At 42.6% G+C, this 21,657-nt stretch overlaps 1 protein-coding gene across 1 annotated transcript; it reads left to right on the top strand.

The window, feature by feature from the left end:
* Positions 1-872: 872 nt before the first annotated feature.
* Positions 873-20,753, top strand: frem1a (Fras1 related extracellular matrix 1a; the record flags this gene model as incomplete). Its single annotated transcript, XM_083907198.1, has 36 exons — positions 873-1,118; positions 2,245-2,339; positions 2,541-2,851; positions 3,212-3,408; positions 3,488-3,811; positions 3,894-4,002; positions 4,082-4,213; positions 4,962-5,306; positions 5,399-5,541; positions 5,704-5,900; positions 5,983-6,073; positions 6,155-6,322; positions 10,225-10,433; positions 11,021-11,114; positions 11,190-11,442; positions 11,836-12,039; positions 12,421-12,606; positions 12,698-12,894; positions 12,971-13,181; positions 13,938-14,082; positions 14,172-14,313; positions 15,008-15,203; positions 15,346-15,610; positions 16,039-16,456; positions 16,616-16,817; positions 16,911-17,055; positions 17,138-17,267; positions 17,381-17,453; positions 17,614-17,760; positions 17,840-18,045; positions 18,119-18,166; positions 19,203-19,392; positions 19,510-19,637; positions 20,144-20,259; positions 20,377-20,462; positions 20,545-20,753. 36 exons carry the CDS (start codon positions 873-875, stop codon positions 20,751-20,753), a joined length of 6,558 nt encoding a protein of 2,185 aa, XP_083763324.1.
* Positions 20,754-21,657: the final 904 nt, after the last annotated feature.

Below are 21,657 nucleotides of genomic sequence, written 5' to 3'. Positions count from 1 at the left end.
TCGGATTGCGGCTCTTTGTTTGTAGCCCCTCCCACAGGATTAGCGTAGACAGACACACCTCGCGGTTTCTATATCTCCGAAAGCCTTCTCTCATATTGACTCCCAATTTTATTGTGTTTAATGACTCTTTTTCCTGTTTTATCGGTCAATTTGCACCACGGGCGGTTTTTACTAAAGCTGAAATGACGCCCTCTCTACTGACAGGAGAATACCATTACCTGTGACTTATTAATGGCTGTCTTTTACCTTCTAAAATCACTTGATTTACATTAAACTAAAAGGTTATTATGGAATTATCAATCAAATATGTCTCCTGCTTTAAATTTAGCACACGGCACACATGCTATTTATTGAGCTTTGGAGGCGTAATGTACGGCGTATCTTTGAACTTTGTTCCCCTGTGCTCCCGCATGTGTTAAACTCGGCTAACTACATCCATGTGTACAGAGGAGACTGTTTTCAATCTTCTCTAAAAGTGTCTGCCCTTTGCCAGTGACCTGCTCTGATTGTATTAAAGGAGGTCGTTGCGTGGCAGATACTCACGAGGAAGTTAAAATAATGAGGAATTTCTAGATTCTTACTTTTAGATCTCACTCTGTTTTGGTCTCCTCCAACAAGATTCTTTAGAAAACAAGCTATAAAAGAGTAGCACAGTGAGATATCAAGTCAAATATGTAATACCATGGACTTAAACTGTTTCATTTCTTTGCAGCTCCTGGCTCTTTATGTGAAAAACTCATCATCATGCAACCAGAGGACAATGTAGCTTCTCCAGAAGAAAGACTCTGACGTCTCCCGCCTAAAGTAGTCCTGTGTCTTGACCTTTTGAAGACCCCACGGGAAAAGGACATCGATCTTGTGACTTGACAGCGATGGTGCCGCGGAGTCAGACGCCGGCCTGGACGTTGCTTCCAGTGCTTCTGCTGCTGGGGTTGAGCTGCTCCTCGCACGGCTCCCTCGTCAAAGTCAACAAGGGCCTGAAGGTCAAAAGGGGTCAGTCGGCCTACCTTGATGAGGGCGACCTGCAGTTCCATATCCCTCGTCAGAAGGATGCGTGCAAGGTGGAGGTGGTGCTAAATGAGCCCATAACTCAGCGAGTGGGAAGACTCGTGCCTCAGGTAATGGGGAAAAAAAATGCTACCCTGTATGTTCAAGGCAATTTAACATCCATAGTAAAAACTTAAGTTGAATAGCTTGAAGGCATGTGTTAGTGTTGTAGTAATGATGACAGGGTCCTATTACTTCACTCATTTTGGTTCTATAATCAGTACAAAATAAATCAAAGATAAAAACCCTATAAAGTTCTGTTTCTCTGTTAGTGGTTTGATCCCTGGCTCCTTCAGTCTGCATGTTGAAATGTCCTTTGGCAAATTGACATTGGTTTTGACAGTTTAATCCCTAATTGCTACTTCATTTTTCTAAAAAATGAAAGGGCCCAGTATATTACCTTGTGGCACCCCACGCCCCATGATTCTTAAATCTGAGAGAGATTCATGACCTTATTTCTTCAGTTCAGAGGCTTTTTAGATTCAGTAAGTATCGTCTTAGCAGAGTGGACATTTCTAAAAACCTTTTTGCAGCTAATGTACAAGATTACTTTTGATTATATTCATTCATTAAGTCTACTCATTTTGTCAGATAATATCATGGTGTCATGGTGATTTTGTACTCCACTTTGAGTTCAAGGTCAAAAAATGTTCCATCAACTATAGTTCTTGACTTTCTTTAGACTGTACTACTTTATCTATGTCCATGTCTGAAGCATAATAGTGTTCAGCAAAAAAAAGGACAGATATTTGGGGAAGAGAATGTGAAGGAACGTCTTTATACTTGTTCCTTTGTTTTCCGGGCAGACGAGCTGTCTCCTCCCTAATGACTCTGTGCTGACAGAAACACTCATCTGTCCAATCTCCCAAATGAGTCCTTTTATGTTTAAAAGTTGAAAAACAAAGGTTTGGGATTAAAACTAGATACGTTCACTTCACAAAGAGTGAGCAAGTGCAACATTTAGACCTTTTACTTACATGGGTTTGTTGACTGTTGTTGACAATAAAGCAATTTGTTCAGGATTTTAACAGAAGTCTGTGTTTAATTATGGTCCAGATCCAGTTACCAAGCCTTTGACTGCTGATGATAAACAGTGTATTATATGTAAATAATTAGGATTTAAAGTTTATCATAAAGGTCTTATCAGGACTAAATGATATTTATCTGTGTGATATTTTCTCTCTGTCATTTCCTCAGGTGTTTGACTGCCATTATCTGACCGATGAGGTGAAGTATGTCCATAATGGCTGCCCTTTGTTAAAGGAGGACACTGTCAAGCTTCGACTGTACAGGTAAGACGTCAAGTGACTCTTCAGAATACTGTGCTTTAACCATATTCTAACAATAAAATCAAGTCTAAACTCACAAAAGTAGTGAGGACTGAACAAAATGTTCGATTTAGAACCAACATTTGTGATCATAGCATAACATACTGTCTTTTCATATTGTCCACTGTCTTCATTTGATGATCTTTATGTGTCTTTTTCGACCAGGTTCACCGAGACAGAGACATACATGGAGGTGTTCTCTCTCCACGTGGACGTTATAGAACCTGAATGCAGCATCATCAAGCTTGGGCCTAAATCCTTGGAGGTTCCTGAGTTCTACAGCCTCTCCGACGTCGTCGACGGCAACGTGGTGTCCTTCCGCTATGAGAGGAGGTTGAGCCTGGAGTGCAGCGTCCATCTGGTCAACCATGGCTCACACCTGCCCGCCCATGGCCAGCTGGTCACTGGAGAACCAGAGAAAGCCACCAAGAGAGGGGACGAGCCAGAGAGCTTCATCCACCTACGCCAGCAACTAGGTAAAATCATGTTTTCTGTATTTAAAGCTTTAACACATTGATTTCTGTAATAATTTACCATTTTGACAGGAGTTTTGACAGATGTCTTTCTATGCAGATGACATTCAAATGTGAATGACTCTTGGAAGAGCCAATTTATTGAATTTTTATCATCTATCTGAGGATTTACTCCTGATGTAGATATGAAGATTAATTCTAAAGTGACAAAAACAATGGCTGTTATAGTGTCAGGTCATTACGCTACTGCTAAAGCCCCGTAATCCCCACACTCTGGACTTTTAAGATCTTAATCTCCAGCGCTAAATAGTAAAACTAAGAATAAAATTGTGTTTTCATTTTGTGGTTTTGTCGTGGTTTTAGATAACAAAGCCAGGGCCATGTGTAAATCTGAAGGCTGTCTGAAGGGCCTGAAGCGCGTGAAGGTCAACAAAGTCCCCTGCGAGGACTTCCTGTCGATGGGACTGAGGTACCAGCACATAGAGCCTCCTTCTCCAGACGTAGACTATATACCAATAAGGCTGGACCTCAAGGACACCAGGAGTGGCAGCATATATAAGGTAACTTGGCCTGTACGGGAAGGATTAATTGTGTTATTTTGTGTTACTCTTCTACCATTTTTTTGTCACTTTGATCCAGTCCGAACAGGCATGGATTCCAGTGCGGATCATCGGTGCAATGCCCAACCAGCCTCCTAAACCCTCCTTCATGTCCATGTTCATCCTGGAAGTGGACCAGTTCATCCTCACGCCGCTCTCCACTGCTACGCTGGACGCCGAGGACGAGGAAACTCCCAAACAGCTCTTGGTTTTCAACATCACCAGACCGCCCGTGGACGGTTTCATCACCCATCTGTCCGATCACACTCGGCCAATCTCCTCGTTCACGTGGCTGGACCTCAATGACATGCTCATTGGGTATCAACCTCCAAACTCCTCACACACCCAGCGTAGGAATTACGAGGCAAGCACTTTTGATTTCTCATCATTTTATGCAGTGCATACCACTCTTTTTTTTGGTTTCAAATCTGTCTTCTTCCCTGCAGGTGGAGTTTGAGGTGCATGATTTTTTCTTTGAGAAAAGCCAACCGGTTACTGTTCACGTGTCTGTGAGGAACGCAGACACAAATGCACCCAGGGTTTCCTGGAACATGGGTATGTTAGCATTGTCACGCCATATATTACTGTATGGTACAGCTAATTGTAGTTTGTCTGTGAATAACTTCTATTGCAGGTCTGAGCCTACTGGAGGGCCAGTCGCGTCCAATAACGTGGGACCAGGTCCAGATTGTGGACAACGACAACCTGAATGCCGTCCGTATCATCACGGTGGACGGTCTGCAGCATGGACGTCTCACTGTCAGAGGTACAACATCATCATTCCTCTGTGGTGACTTTAACACCAACAGAATCCCAATTACATCAGGAAAAAATACTTTAAAGAGGACATATAATGCAAAATCAACTTTTTAATCATTTTAATACTTACATTTGGGACTCTGGAGGCCCTATGAGTAGGCATAGTGTGAAAAACGATGACTGAGTCATGTTTTTGTTATCCTCCTCAGTCTAAGTACAGGGGATGAAATATGCAATGTTGACTTCCTCTCTCACTGTTACATCCCTAACCTTAACCCAAACCCTAAAAAACGCGAGAGTGCAGGCGAGGGCAATAGTATACGGAAGAGCGGAAGTCCACGAAGTATTCTATTCTTGACTGCACAGTGCAGCACAGAGTTCTACACAAACTTCCATCCTCGGAGGATTTACATTGTATATATGGTGGCAATGTGACGGCAAATGATTGTTTTTCCAAATGCTAACTGCTGTTAGCTGCCCGAGCCTCAGTGATGCTGTGTCTCATTTGCATTTAAAGAGACAGGCACTCAAAACCAAGCGTTTTTTGGGTGATTGAACTGCTATGGTGCTTCATCCTTAAGGTATTTTGACCAATGCATGTCACAGACATGTTCATTAGGACACCAGGGAACTAGGTTAACTTGTAGAAATAGGGTATAATAATATGTCTCCTTTAAATAACAAACCATCTTGAGTTGATCTTTGAGGGTTAATCACAAAGTTCCTTGCCTTTATTGACTTGATGTCAACTCCAGGTGGAAAGGGCTTCATGTTCACCGTCGGCGACATCAAAGCGGGCGTCGTTCGCTATCACCACGACGACAGCGACTCCACCAAAGACTTCATCATTTTCCGGATCACCGACGGCCGCCATCAGACCAGGCACAAGTTCCCCATCAAGGTCCTGCCGAAGGACGACAGTCCCCCTTTCCTCATCACCAACATGCTGCTGGAGGTGTCCGAGGGCCAGACGGCGCTGCTGAGAGGCTCCACCCTGCAGGCTTCAGATATGGACTCCAGTGACGACTACGTCCTCTTCAACATCACACGACCGCCTCAGGCTGGAGAGCTCATGAAAGTCCCGGGACCAGGACTCGTAGGTCAGAAGAATCGGACTTGGAATGGAATATGTGTTTGCTTTAATCACATTTTTTAACAGTTTGTTGGTGATGTTTCGTTTGTCCTAATCCAGGTTACCCCGTCAACCACTTCCTTCAAAAGGACCTGTTCCATTCCTTGGTTTACTACCGACATCTTGGAAACAAAGTGTTTGACGATTCCTTTGAGGTGGTGCTGTCCGATTTTCACGACCCTCCCAACCTGTCAGAACCTCAAGTGGGTAAACAGTAACCAAAGTCATTTCAGAGTCATATATATATATATAGTCATATATATCTTTAAAGGATGAAGACTTGCAGGAACTTACTTTTATCAAAGTAAGGTTATGAAGTTAGCTTTAAAAAAAATTTGAATATACAAGATTTTCTGGGTCTTCAGGTGGTGTTGGTGCACATAGAACCTGTTCCAGACCAACCGCCTAAAGAGGCTCCGGGTTCCAGTCGTCGTCTCGTACTCAAAGAAACAGATGTGGTCCACATCACGCGACAGCAGCTTCACTTCCTCGACCAGGAGTCGCCAGACAGTGAGCTGACGTACACGGTGACCACCACGCCTTTCTACGTCGGTCCTCACAGGTCAGTGTGTTCTTTCTCGCCTATTGAAACAACCTGGGCGAAGAGATTTCTGTCTGAACTGTGTTCTCCTGTGTACGCGCAGCACACCTGATGCAGGGAGGCTGTTCCTGGTTGACAGCATACCCAAATTTACCAAAGACCCCAATGCACCAGTGCTCAGGCTCTTCACACAGGTAATGCTTTGATGTTCTTTCTTCAATTTATCGTAGACTTGACAGAAAAACCAGAGCTATCCTTTTGTTCCTTGTTTCCAGCATGCAGTGAACTTCATGAAAGTAGCCTACATGCCTCCGGTCACAGACATCGGCCCTCACACTCAGTATATCCAGTTTATTCTGTCCGTCACCAACCGTCTGGGCAAAACAGTCACCGGGATCTGCTTTAACATCACTGTGACACCAGAGGACAACCAACCACCACAGGTAGAAGAAACTATAACATCTGTCTTTTTGCATTTATAGAGGACTAGCGCAGTGCCCGTAGGAAGTATGTATTCCTATATTGGGAGAGGATTTTTCAGTTATGGTAATGCATGATAAGGAACGTAAAGGCTAAAATAATAGACTGTGCAACCTCATTAGGCACAATGCAAATGTGTTTTTTTGAAGAAAAAAGGCGCACTGTATAAGTGCATCAGGGCAAATGGATAATTTCCTGAATTTCAAAAATTCATTTAAATTACTCCTTAAGAGGTTTGCAAATATTTTCAACAGTTCCTTGTTCAGGGCAATGCCGACTATTATGATGGTAAATTTCAAGTCATTCCGAGATACTTTTTGTTTTTGAGAAGAAAGTCAGCTCACTGTCAAAGTGCATCAGGGCAAATGGATCATATCCTGAAATTCAAAAATTAATTAAAATTATTTCTTAAAAGATTTGAAAATATTTTCAACAGATCCTTATTCAGGGCGATGCCGACCATTGTGATGGTAAATTTCAAGTCATTCAGAGATACTTTTTGTTTTTTTGAAGAAAGTCAGCTCACTGTCAAAAGTGCATCAGGACAAATGGATCATTATCTGAATTTCAAAAATTAATTAAAATTATTCCTTAGGAGGTTTGGAAATATTTTCAACAGATCCTTGTTCAGGGCGATGTCGACTATTATGATGGTAAATTTCAAGTCATTCCGAGATACTTTTTGTTTTTTTGAAGAAAGTCAGCTCACTGTCAAAGTGCATCGAGCAAATGGATCATATCCTGAAATTAAAAAATTCATTAAAATTATTTCTTAAAAGATTTGAAAATATTTTCGACAGATCCTTATTCAGGGCGATGCTGATTATTGTGATTGTAAATTTCAAGTCATTCAGAGATACTTTTTGTTTTTATGAAGAAAGTCAGCTCACTGTCAAAAGTGCATCAGGACAAATGGATCATTATCTGAATTTCAAAAATTCATTAAAATTATTCCTTAAAAGATTTGAAAATATTTTCGACAGATCCTTATTCAGGGCGATGCTGACTATTGTGATGGTAAATTTCAAGTCATTCAGAGATACTTTTTGTTTTTTTGAAGAAAGTCAGCTCACTGTCAAAGTGCATCAGGGCAAATGGATCATATCCTGAAATTAAAAAATTCATTAAAATTATTTCTTAAAAGATTTGAAAATATTTTCGACAGATCCTTATTCAGGACAATGCCGACTATTGTGATGGTAAATTTCAAGTCATTCCGAGATACTTTTTGTTTTTGAGAAGAAAGTCAGCTCACTGTCAAAGTGCATCAGGGCAAATGGATCATTATCTGAATTTCAAAAATTCATTAAAATTATTCCTTAAAAGATTTAAAAATATTTTTTGACAGATCCTTGTTCAGGACAATGCAGACTATTGTGATGGTAAATTTCAAGTCATTCAGAGATACTTTTTGTTTTTGAGAAGAAAGTCAGCTCACTGTCAAAGTGCATCAGGGCAGATGGATCATATCCTGAAATTAAAAAATTCATTAAAATTATTTCTTAAAAGATTTGAAAATATTTTCGACAGATCCTTATTCAGGGCGATGCTGACTATTGTGATGGTAAATTTCAAGTCATTCAGAGATACTTTTTGTTTTTATGAAGAAAGTCAGCTCACTGTCAAAAGTGCATCAGGACAAATGGATCATTATCTGAATTTCAAAAATTCATTTAAATTATTCCTTAAAAGATTTGAAAATATTTTCGTCAGGTCCTTGTTCAGGGCGATGCCGACTATTATGATGGTACATTTCAAGTTATTCCGAGATACTTTTTATTTTTGAGAAGAAAGTCAGCTCACTGTCAAAGTGCATCAGGGCAAATGGATCATATCCTGAAATTCAAAGATTAATTAAAATTATTTCTTAAAAGATTTGAAAATATTTTCAACAGATCCTTGTTCAGGGCGATGCCGACCATTGTGATGGTAAATTTCAAGTCATTCAGAGATACTTTTTGTTTTTTTGAAGAAAGTCAGCTCACTGTCAGAAGTGCATCAGGACAAATGGATCATTATCTGAATTTCAAAAATTAATTAAAATTATTCCTTAGGAGGTTTGGAAATATTTTCAACAGATCCTTGTTCAGGGCGATGTCGACTATTATGATGGTAAATTTCAAGTCATTCCGAGATACTTTTTGTTTTTTTGAAGAAAGTCAGCTCACTGTCAAAGTGCATCGAGCAAATGGATCATATCCTGAAATTAAAAAATTCATTAAAATTATTTCTTAAAAGATTTGAAAATATTTTCGACAGATCCTTATTCAGGGCGATGCTGATTATTGTGATTGTAAATTTCAAGTCATTCAGAGATACTTTTTGTTTTTATGAAGAAAGTCAGCTCACTGTCAAAAGTGCATCAGGACAAATGGATCATTATCTGAATTTCAAAAATTCATTAAAATTATTCCTTAAAAGATTTAAAAATATTTTTTGACAGATCCTTGTTCAGGACAATGCCGACTATTGTGATGGTAAATTTCAAGTCATTCAGAGATACTTTTTGTTTTTGAGAAGAAAGTCAGCTCACTGTCAAAAGTGCATCAGGACAAATGGATCATATCCTGAAATTAAAAAATTCATTAAAATTATTTCTTAAAAGATTTGAAAATATTTTCGACAGATCCTTATTCAGGACAATGCCGACTATTGTGATGGTAAATTTCAAGTCATTCCGAGATACTTTTTGTTTTTGAGAAGAAAGTCAGCTCACTGTCAAAGTGCATCAGGACAAATGGATCATTATCTGAATTTCAAAAATTCATTAAAATTATTCCTTAAAAGATTTGAAAATATTTTCGTCAGGTCCTTGTTCAGGGCGATGCCGACTATTATGATGGTACATTTCAAGTTATTCCGAGATACTTTTTATTTTTGAGAAGAAAGTCAGCTCACTGTCAAAAGTGCATCAGGACAAATGGATCATTATCTGAATTTCAAAAATTAATTAAAATTATTCCATAAGAGGTTTGCAAATATTTTCAACGGATCCTTGTTCAGGGCGATGCCGACTATTATGATGGTAAATTTTAAGTCATTCCGAGATACTTTTTGTTTTTGAGAAGAAAGTCAGCTCACTGTCAGAGTGCATCAGGGCAAATGGATCATATCCTGAAATTAAAAAATTCATTAAAATTATTTCTTAAAAGATTTGAAAATATTTTCGACAGATCCTTATTCAGGACAATGCCGACTATTGTGATGGTAAATTTCAAGTCATTCCGAGATACTTTTTGTTTTTTTGAAGAAAGTCAGCTCACTGTCAAAGTGCATCAGGACAAATGGATCATTATCTGAATTTCAAAAATTCATTAAAATTATTCCTTAAAAGATTTAAAAATATTTTTTGACAGATCCTTGTTCAGGACAATGCCGACTATTGTGATGGTAAATTTCAAGTCATTCAGAGATACTTTTTGTTTTTTTGAAGAAAGTCAGCTCACTGTCAAAGTGCATCAGGACAAATGGATCATTATCTGAATTTCAAAAATTAATTAAAATTATTCCTTAGGAGGTTTGGAAATATTTTCAACAGATCCTTGTTCAGGGTGATGCCGACTATTATGATGGTAAATTTTAAGTCATTCTGAGATACTTTTTGTTTTTGAGAAGAAAGTCAGCTCACTGTCAAAGTGCATCAGGACAAATGGATCATTATCTGAATTTCAAAAATTCATTAAAATTATTCCTTAAAAGATTTAAAAATATTTTTTGACAGATCCTTGTTCAGGGCGATGCCGATTATTATGATGGTACATTTCAAGTAATTCCGACAGACACACAGACGCAACTTGCTTTATAGATTGATAAAGTATAAAAAATACATATATATATAAATAAAACAGGATTTATTCTTCTTCAGGTCTTCACCAACACTCTGACTGTAGATGAAGGCAGTGAGTCCCGGCTCGGCCCAGAACACGTGCTGCTGTCAGACGTGGACTCCATGGAGGAAGCCCTGCAGGTGGCGCTGCAGAGGGAGCCGAAGCATGGAGCGCTGCAGCTCGGCGGCCTCCCGCTAAAACCAGGCCAGGCTTTCACTCCGCGAGACCTGAAAAGTTTTAAAGTTAGGTCAGACATCCTGGATTATTCATTTTGTCACGTAATGTGAGATTTATAGCGCTAGAAACTCAACTGTTTCCTGTTTGTTCTTGTATGCACATATGATACAGGTTTTTTCAGGTAAGACGCTATTTCAGAATAAAACCATTAACACAATATGCACAACATACATTAATTGTGCACTAAGTCCAGGAATTCTATTTAATTCTTTTAAATAATGGACCTTGACACCTTGTCCGAATATTAATTTGTTCATTTTAACAGTATATCCAGTTAAATGTCACTGAAGCAGCTGGAAACAATGTCATTTATTATTAGAGTTCCATTTAACTTACCCCAGTTTTACATGGAGCATGCTAGCTAGTCAGTGTCTCATGTAGCTAGCATGCTAACTGACGCTAGACTCATGTAGCTAGCTAACTGAGTTCCATTTAACTTCCCCCAGTTTTACATGGAGCATGCCAGCTAGTCAGTGTCTCATGTAGCTAACGTGTCAAAATGACTGCCGTGCAAAGAAGCCTCTATTAAAGTACATATAAGTGCTGCCAATTTGATGATTCAGCAAATTGAATCGTCATCTCCCTTTTGTGGCACAGCTATCATCATGACAACTCAGAAACTGTGGAGGACAACATTGAACTCACAGCGACGGACGGCACCAACTCAGTCGATTTCGTGCTGCAGGTGAAGGTAATCGCTCTCGTTGACCTTTAACCCCCCTGCTCCACCGTTTCAACAAAGTAACATGTGACGCGTGATCTTCAGGTGAAGCCCGTCAACGACGAGGTCCCCGTGTTGGTCGCCGGTTTGAAACCGGTCCTCAGCTGCGCAGAGGGCAAGGCAACGGCGATCACAGCCGAGTACATCTGCGCCTCGGACGCCGACAGCGACAACAGCAGCCTGGTGTTTCTGATCGCACGGCAGCCGTATCATGGCGTGGTGCTGCGGGGCGGGGTGGTGGTGGATCGCTTTGTTCAGGCTGACGTCACTGCAGGGATCGTCAGCTACAGACACACAGGTTAGCGCCGGAGGTTGCAAGTCCAAGTCGTTGTAGTACAGTGGCCTAATCTGAGAAATAATCTGCAAAATAGTTCATTTTAACTAGGGTTTGTTAGGGTTAACCTATATTAACAGAATATTTAAAGGAGAATTTGATTTGGGAAGGTGACATTTTCTGCCGCTAGGAACAAATTAGCAAGTTTATGTGTAGCTTAGCCATTTCAGGCTAATTTCAGGAACTGAGATGGCAGTTCTAAATATTTCCAAAAATGGCAAATTTGAGCTAAATTCATTTAACACAGCCAAAATGGCTGAACAATAAAAAAACGGAATGGCACAAACTATCCCTAGGAACTTTTCACAGGGTTAACAGAATGCCTAACACACGTTCTTTGTTTGATTCTCGTTTCAGGATTGGAGGTTGGTCTCACTCCTCGCGACGACACCATCACCTTTGTTGTTTCTGACGGCGAGACGGAGAACTCCGCTCTATGCTGCGGTGGAGGAAACCCCGTCAGGAGTGGCGGCGCAGCACGACTGCGAGACAGTCTGCCGGTGTACGACCTCCACATCACGGTGTTTCCGGTCGACAACCAGACGCCTTCGCTGAAAACAGGTAGGTTGTTCTAATGGCATCTTCTGGGTAAATGCTCACGTTATAGTTTGCTTACATTTGTTTGTAAAAATTAGTTTTTAGTTTTTTTAGTTTTTCTACATTTAGCGTCTTTTGTAGGAGATGGTGGAGACCAAAACATAGCTAAAAGAAGCAAATATTACTATAAAACAGAGCAAAACTGTGACTATTTAACAAATTGAGGTTTAATAACATCTGTTTATGGATCAAATAAATGTTTTTCTTTTTGACAAATAATTGTGTTATTTCATGAGATTTACATCTATTCCATATAGAAATGTTACAGAAATAAACACCAAAGCAAGTGTAAAACTGCAATAAAAGAAAAGTATTAAGGTTACATTGTTACATTGGTGTTTGCAGGCGACATCTTTACAGTGGATGAAGGTGGAACTGCAGCGATCACTGCGTCTCATTTGAAGGCCTCCGACGTGGACACTGTCCTGAGTGAACTGGTGGTCAGTCTCATTTCTCCACCTCAGTTTGGCTACATCGAAAATGTCCTGCCAAGTCCCGGCTTTGAGAAAAGCAACATGGGCATAAGCATAGGTAACTGCATCGAAATCTGCTGTTTATGTTCCTCACATCACATCACATCACAAACAACACAATCTAATTGTCTTACTTTGTGTGTGTGTAGCCTCTTTCTCATACAAAGACATCATGGACGGTCACGTGAACTATGTGCAGTCCAGACACCAGCGTATGGAGCCCACCGCCGACCACTTCATGCTCTGTGTGTCGGACGGCAAACACAGCTCTGCTCACGTGCCCTTCTACATCATCATCAACCCGACCAACGACGAGATCCCGGAGTTCATGACTCGCAATATCACGGTAAGTCGATTCCCCGTCGGTCTCGCTTTGTGATGAGAGGTTCTGACTCTCATTCATGTCCTCTTCTGCGATGGAGGTGCGAGAAGGAGAAATGAAGCAGCTGGACTCGTCCGTGCTGAACGCGGTGGATCTGGACGTTCCCAGGGACGTCCTGAGCTTCAGCATCGTTCAACCCCCTCAACACGGCGTGATCGTGAACGACGGGAGTGAAAGGCCGGTCAACAAGAGGCGAGAGGCCGGTCCTCAGGCACCTGTGGTTGACTTTACAATGACTGATCTGACTAATGGTACTTTTTTACTTACTTATATCCCTGAAGACTGTCTCTGATAAATCAAAGAAACTCTGTACATTTTGTTTTTAGCTGGTATTTTACAGCTTGTCTTATTGCAGATTCCAATGTAGGTGTTTTAATTCTCTTAAATAATGGGCCTTGACACCTTGCTGTAGGAATATTCATTCATTCATTAATTTTAACAGTTCATACAGTTAAATGTCAGTGAAGGAGCTGGATCCAATGCATTTAACATCCCCCAGTTTTACATGGCACATGCTAGCTAGTCCATGTCACATGTAGCTAGCATACTAACTGATGCTAATGAAGCAGCTGGACTCAATGACTAATGTTACTTTTTTACTTGCTTATATCCCTGAGGACTGTCTCAGATATATCAAAGAACACTGTACATTTTGTTTTTAGCCAATATTTGACCCCTTTTATGGGATGCAGCTTGTCTTATTGTAGCTATGGCGATGACAATTGCTCCCCAACAAGACCATTTACCCTCCCGCTGTAGCTACGTCCTTGTGATGTCCTTGTGTCCTGGAATTTAAGATCTCAACTGGTAAGATGTTCCAGTGGTTCGGAGCCCCGATGAAGATCTTAATCTCAATCTTGATAGCAATAGCCTGGTCACCTTTGGTTAGCAACCTTGACCTGGGAACTCTATGAAACAGTTTAATTAGCAAAAAAAAAACATGAACTATAGTCAAAACCTTAGAGAACAGTCAAAAACTCAAAGAATCTCTTCTCACTGTGTTCCAGGTATGGATCTGATGTACATGCATGACGACTCTGAGAACATGGAGGACACTTTCACCATTCAGTTGACCGACGGTCGCCACCAGCTCCACAGACAAGTGACGGTTAAAGTGCTGCCGGTCAATGACGAGGAGCCTCGTACCGTTAGGTTGGACGAACACCGTCGCGTTGTAAATGTGACAAATCATATGACGATTGATGTTGCTAAACCAACGTCGTGCCGTTGTGTTCTTTCAGGAACAACGGGCTGGAGGTGGAACCGGGAGAGACGAGGCTCCTCTCCAGTGTCACGCTGTTCGCGCAAGACGGCGACACTCCGTCGTCAGAGGTTAAGTACGTGTTTGAGAGTGTTCCTACGCAAGGACTGCTTCAGCTTAAGGTTGGTGCAGTGGCATTAATCCAACAATTATGTGTTATTATGAGCAAATCCCAGTTTATGGTAGGTGATCGGCCTATAACAGAACCAACAAACACTCACATTCACTCATACAGTCAATTTAGAGACTCCAAGAAACTGTCCTACATGGACCACGAGCAGTCAACGCTGTCTTAACGATTTAACACCGACGACGATGCAGGCGACACGACGCATATGCGCAAGCGCACTTTGCATTACCGTAATTACTCGACAGTTTGTGCTAATTCCAACTGTTTATGAAAGCTGACAAAGTTGCATGTCAAAGCCAACGTGTGATTATTACAGTAATTTCACTCGTGCTTTTGAAGGAAGCCGGCAAATTTCAAATTTAACACGCAAAGTCTGGCGTCAAAAATTAGACTTGGAGTGGATGTCCGTTTTTTTAATTTACAGAATGTGTGTAAGACGACAGATGCAAACACCATGAATAACCTTTGAAGAACAACCATGTCAATTGACCAGTGTTTCAATGATTTAGCTGTGTGTCTGTATATAATGGAGGAATCTGATTTGACATAGAAAATGACTGAATTGTCTTTTCTTGAATCTCTTAGCCTGTGGCGTTCCTGAAAAGAAGAAGTTTTCCTATCTATTTTAAAAGGGCATTAGCAAAACCTGGAGCGCTCTAACTCTCTGTGACTGTGTCCTGTCGCAGGAAGGCCAGGAGTGGGTGACGCTGACAGCCGGGAGAAGCTGCACCCAGGACATGGTGGACATGAACCTCCTGCGCTATGTGCACACAGGCCTGCACGCCACTCAAACACAGGACTTCTTTGTCTTCCACTTGATGGACGGAAAGAATCAATCACCGCCGCAGCACTTTCACATCTCTGTCAAAGAGCTCGAAAAAGGTATCAGGCGTCTTATTCTTCATTAGGCATAGATTTGGATCTGAACCTCTACTCATGACTGCTCTGCTCGACCACGTGTCCGATGTACTTCCCTTTCATGACACGGTCCGCAATTTGAATGAATCTCCATTATTTCTTCAAGGAAACATCGCCGTCTTTGTGAAGCCAGTGAACGTCAGTCGGGGCGACCGCGTGGTTCTCACCACAGACGCGCTGCTAGCGACTGACGGCGCGGAAAAGCCCGAGGAGCTTTTGTACGTCGTCACCAACCCTCCTGCTCATGGACACATGGAATACATCAAGCATCCCGGACTGGCCATCTCCACCTTTAGCCAGATGGACATAGCGGCGAACCTCGTAGCTTATGTGCACGACAACCGAGCTAGCGCGCCCACAGAAACTTTTCAGTGAGTCAAGAACAAGTCATTTGGACAGATCCTCAATTCTAACGCTAACGCACATTAGCGCATGACACGTTTCAATGATGACGTGCATTACGTGATGTTAACGTGACTACCGATTGCTAAAATGAGTCTCTAAAGTAACGCTAAACAGATGCACGCATGAACAGTACACAGGTACACATTTGTAGCGCTGCTCTTTTCATTTATCAAACAGACCGCTCCAGTTCGACTGTAGGTGCGCTAACCGGCGCTAACGGAGCTAACAGAGCTAACTGGTAAACGGTGCCTGGACTCCAGTGCCACGGCACGTAAACGCGCCTTTTTCCGGTCAGTCGTCATGGAAACTCGTCATGCGTTAATGTGCGCTAACATTGGCACCGTTAACATGCCCAGCACTAGTCAATTCACATGATTATTTTCTGTTTCTGCAGGTTTGTGGTGAGTAACGGGAAGACGAGCCGAAACGGAAGCTTCGAGGTCACCGTGGAAATGGTGGACCGCGTCCTCCCGTCTCTGTCCTCCAACAACGGCGTCACGGTCCCTCAGGATTCCTCCATCGTCCTGGGTCCCGACTGCCTGGCCCTGTCCGACCCGGACACTCCGCCAAGCGCCCTGACCTTTACCGTTCTCCAGCCGCCACAGTACGGACGGCTGATGTTACGGGACGCCGCGCTGACCGCGAGATCAAATTTCACCTACAGGGACGTACAGGAAATGACGGTGTCGTATAAACACGACGGAGGGCCGTCGCAGATCGACCGCTTTGCCTTCACTGCCTCTGACACCACCGAGCGAGGCTTCCTCCTGGACGGACGCTTACACGTGGAACCCGTGTTCTTCACCATTCAGGTAGACTTGAGGCCATAAGGGCCCAATATCACAAGTTAACCTTGGGTTCAGGACCTCTTTGGTGCCCATAGTGCACCCTACATGGACTTACAACATAAACTCAAGTTGGTACTTCCAATACTTTGCCATCTCTTTTATTTACAAACGGTGTGATTTCAGATCAAGCCTTTGGATAAGTCGCCTCCTGAGGTTGTGAAACTCCTCCCTCTTTGGAAAGTCGAGGTTTTAGACGACGGGCGATACGGGATCTTTGTATCGTCTCTGCAACTGAAGGCCAAAGACAGCGACTGCAGAGAAGAAGAACTCAGGTTCTGCATCGTTCGCCCGCCCTACTTTGGTTTCCTCGAAAATATTACCACAGGTTGGAAAATGCTGTATGTTTTAAAATCTATGCTCTCACTCACAATGAACGAAGAAGTTAAGTTCTTGCGCTCGTTGCTGTGGTCGTTGTCAGGCGGTTTCGTGCCACAGTGCTTCTCTCAGACGGAGCTGAACAGGAGAACCATCGTCTACGTCGTCAACCGAGAGGCGGAGTCGCTCTCCGACAGCCTGGAGTTCACTGTGTCCGATCCTTTAGGAAACACTGGGTCTCCTCACGTGTAAGCAGGAAAACAATACACCAAAACATTTTGTGAGGCTTAAAAGTTGTGTCTTCACTGTTCTTGAACTTGTCCTTTGCAGCCTTGAATTCACATGGTCGAGCGTGGAGCTGACTCGGGCTCAGTTGTCCGTGTGTGAGGAGCAGGGAAGCGTCTCGCTGGACGTCGTACGGAAAGGAAACTTGGCAGAATCTTCGTACGTCAGTGTCAAGGTCTGCTGCCCTTTTGGTATATATTGACTAGCAAAGTGTCGTTAAATAATAAATAATCATTAACAGCACTAAACTGTGCTGTCTTAGAGCTTGATGCTTGTGTTTTAACATAGGTAAAGCCAGTGACTGCAGTTGGGAGTAAAGATTTCCTTGTGAGCCCTTCTTCACTCATACAGTTTGACCCAGGTATGTTCATAATTCACCTTTATGTCATCTCTGCAATCTTTCCGTTGTCTATTTCTATTCCTATTTGTATCCTATAACCTACTTTGGTTAAAAAAAGTTCACCAAAACTCACAGGTTAACTGTTTAGTATCAAGATCAAGGCATGTTTCACTCTGTGTAGGAGTGTCAAAGAGGACCTGGCAGATAGAGATCCTTCAGGATCATCTCGAGGAGGCTGAGGAAATGTTCGAAGTGCTCCTCGTCTCCCCTGAAGCCGCACTGATCGGCAGCGTCAGCAGAGCTCAAGTGACCATCATGGATTCTGGAGGTAAAAAACCACTTGAACCCAAGACTGAATTATCTAATATGCCAAAAAATGCTAACGTGCCATTCATTCATCACCACAGGACAATGCAGGTTGAACCGTGATCGCGAGGCTCCCGTGCTCGGCGGGAAGGAGGTTAAGTCAGACACGTACCCGCAACACGGATCGATTCAACTGGAGAAACTACCTTTGGGGAGTGAATCATTGGTTTGGGCCCGTGGAGACAGCATCCCCAGACCTGCAAGTGTCCCAAAGAAGAAAATCAGAGTGACTGGCAACCCAAAGACCGTAAGTAAGATGTGATTTTTTTTGACCAATTTTTCTTATTTTAGTAAATAATAAGCTGTAACTCTTGTTTCAGATTGCACCGTCCTCGGTTTTTCACAACGGGACAGACATCATTTTCACAGTAAGGAGCAACAACAGCTGACTTAGGCTGAATCCCAATACCACCCCTTAGCCCTCCCCCTTCCCCCTACCCCTTTGTCAGAGTTCCCCTTGGCCCTCAAAACAGAGTTGAGGGAGCGAGGGGTACGAACGTTCCCCTAAGAAATGAGACACACCTCCATTACGTCATCACGTCGTCCGGACTTGACGCTCGCGGACTGCTTCATCAACAAGCCGATGCGATGCTTGTTGATGTAACAATCCAAAAATGCCGTCCTCACAAGTAATGTCTGTTGCCTGGGCTATTTCTCTGTTTTTACGACTGTCAGCTGCTACAAAGACATCGGCGGCGACGCTGTGAGGAGTGTTCACACACACAGTTACAGCGACTGCAGACCCGCTGCTTTACCATAGCCACACACACACACACACACACACACACACACACACGGTGCAGAGGGAGAAAGCTGCTCGCAGACAGAGCGGAGTAGAGCGGGGACAGAATCTCCTGTTCTGTCCTGAAGACGTAACTGTGCACTCCGGCACAATTTGTTAATGTAAAAAAAAAATAGCGATAGTGGTATTAACCACTTACGAAAGGAACGCCGGGATAGCATCGGCTACGACTAGCTAGTAATTCAAAACAAACTTGACTAGTGATTCAGAAACACCGTTGACAATTGAAGAAGACCACAATACAATCATTACACATGACTGTCGTGATTAAAATACTGAAAATACATTTGTGCGAGTCTTTAACGGCCAGCTTTCAAACTTCGCTGACAGGTGACGCGGCGGAAGCTGCGAAATTCCTCGAAGCCCTCCGTTTTAAGTGTGGTCCTGAGGAAGCTTCGTTTCGAGGGCTACGTAGCCCTACGGCTTGGCCCTACCCCTTAACCCTTATGAGAAATGAGACAGCACTACCCCTCACATGAACGCGCAAAAACAAGGGGTAGGGGGAAGGGGGAGGGCTAAGGGGTGGTATTGGGATTCAGCCTTAACCTCTCCAAATCGCACAACTCCTCATTTTCCTTTTTCCCCTCGTTTCTTTACTCCAGTATCACGGCATCATGCAAATGCAAGTGGAAGATGAAAGTTCCCCGTCCAGGAAGGGCAGAAAAGCCAACATTCGCGTGGTCAACAGAGGAGCACAGCTGCAGGCGTCATCTGCACTGACCGACTCCAAACAGGAACCCAGAAGAAGAGTTTCAACCACCCAGAAAACTGGACTGGCTAAAGGCCGTGTGAGTACAAATGTTATTGCTTCTCTGTTCTCTATTTTAGATGCTGCCAGAAGCCTCAATGAACTTGTAAGCTGTAAATCTAAGTAGCTGTGTTGGTGGTCTCATGGTCCACAGGCCACAGCTGAGAGCTCCTCCGTCCCCAAGCCATGTGTCCCAGAACTAATGGGACTCCTGCATTTCAACCACACTGCTAATCGACTCTTTCACTGCAACGGTGTGTCCTGGAAACCCTGGTCGCCAACTGATCAGGTACTGAAGCTTGGGACAGCATTGGGAAACTCACTTTAATGGTGTATGAAAGTGAGAAAAGTAGCGTATCCAGTAACTCCGAAGAGATTCATACATTGTTCTTTTGTTGATGTTGTTTTTTTGAATTTCCTCTGTTCCTTTGATTTGATAAACCTAAAAAATTATGTCTTAATGTTATTCTTTCACTGCAACGGTGTGTGGAAACCAAAAAGTAGTGTATCTAGTATAGAGCCTTGCGGAACTCCGAAGAGATTCATAGATTGTTCTTTTGTTGTTTTTTGAATTTCCTCTGTTCCTTTTAATAGATAAACCTAAAAAATTACGTCTTAATGTTGTTCTTTCACTGCAACGGTGTCATGGAAACCAAAAAGTAGCATATCTAGTATAGAGCCTTGCGGAACTCCATATTCATAGATTGTTCATTTATTGTCGTTTTCCTCTGTTCCTTTTAATTGATAAACCTTTTTTAAAATGAGTTTCTGTCACCTTCAAATGTCTGCGCACAGATGGTGAAATCTCAGAAGTGTCCTCGGGGGTGGACCTTTCACGGTGGTCACTGTTACATCCTCAGCACTGAGCACAAAGCCACCTGGAGCACAGCGAACAGAGCCTGCAGAGAGAAGTACTGTTCTTCATAATGAAGAATAATTGGTTCTTACAATGTGCAAGAAGTGCAGAATATCATGTCAATTTTCTATAAATGACTCTGCTTTCTTTCCTTTTTTGTGTTTACTTTCAGATATAAAGGAAATTTAGCGAGCGTTCTCTCAAAAGTCGACACGGACTGGCTGTGGGACTTTAGTGGAAGAAAACCATTCTGGATAGGTTGTAATTACTTTATTATGCATTCATTTTATTTGTTATTATTGACCTGTACACTGATTGTTCTTCCCCCCTGTTGTTAAAGGTCTGAATGACAGGGAAGGCCGAGGACAGTGGGAGTGGACGGGTGGCGAGCCGGTCAGCTACACCAACTGGAGAAAAACGCCCGCTCGCTCCAAAACGAAGGCGAGCAAGAAGTGCGTCCTGGTGTGGAGACGAGCCAAGTGGCAGATACGGGATTGTAAAACCAGCAGGGGGCATCGTTTCGTGTGTTCAAGTCGAGTCAAGACTTGAGCGGCGTCGCTGTTTATCGTTCACGGTGCTGTTTTACGAGGACGGACTTACTCTCAGGACGACTGACAAGAGGATCAGTGGGAACTCTTCTGGAACTGTTTCACGTATAATGAACTGAAAATATAACTTTCCTCACTATGTGACCTTGTTTACACACAGCATCTATTCCCATTAGCCACTCAATGTAGGGTTATAAGCTATATGTAAGGCTCAGAGGAGATTCTTTTTTAAAAAATGTACTGTATTTACCTGTTTTTACTTTAATTTATGACAGAACCACAAACAAAAAGATTAACAAAAGACTCACTTCCACCAAGCGATACAGCGTTGTTCACATCGCCAGGATGTGGTTTGGAACTAATCAGTCTCGCGTCAGCACAGTATAGCTTACCAAATAATTCCATGAAGAAAAGGTAAGCCTTTTGTGTTCTTTCTTTATCATGTTTATCAACAGAGGAAGAAGAACTCTTATAGTGCTTTCAGGCTTTCGGACACAGACACAGTTGTGGTTCTGTTGAAGTTCTGGAGCCTCAGAACCTCAAAACCAGGCCGCATTCACACTAGTTTAAGAGGAACCAAAGTGGGAGGACGTAAACACTGATGATGTCGCGGTTTCGCAAGAAAGAACAAACTATTTTTTGGTTCCAACTGAGAACTGTCTTTTCACGTTCCAAAAACCATTGACACTGCAGTGTCTCTAGCGCCACCTAATGAGAGTCGCTTAAACTGTGCTACTGTAACAGTAAAGGGTGCCAAGAACTGGGGATCATACAGATCAGATATTTCAGTACCGAACTGCACCGTTTGGTGAAAATTGGAACTTGTGTCTTTCTAAAACATCCATTTTAATTTATATTGAACGTCCATGCAGGATCGTTTCAGGGAGACTTGGCCCCTGGGAACC

The sequence above is a fragment of the Microchirus variegatus genome, assembly GCF_963457635.1.
Source record: "Microchirus variegatus genome assembly, chromosome: 2".
NCBI classification, from domain to species: Eukaryota; Metazoa; Chordata; class Actinopteri; order Pleuronectiformes; family Soleidae; genus Microchirus; species Microchirus variegatus.
Note: the sequence above shows the minus strand (reverse complement) of the source record. Positions and strands in the feature narration are given on the sequence as shown.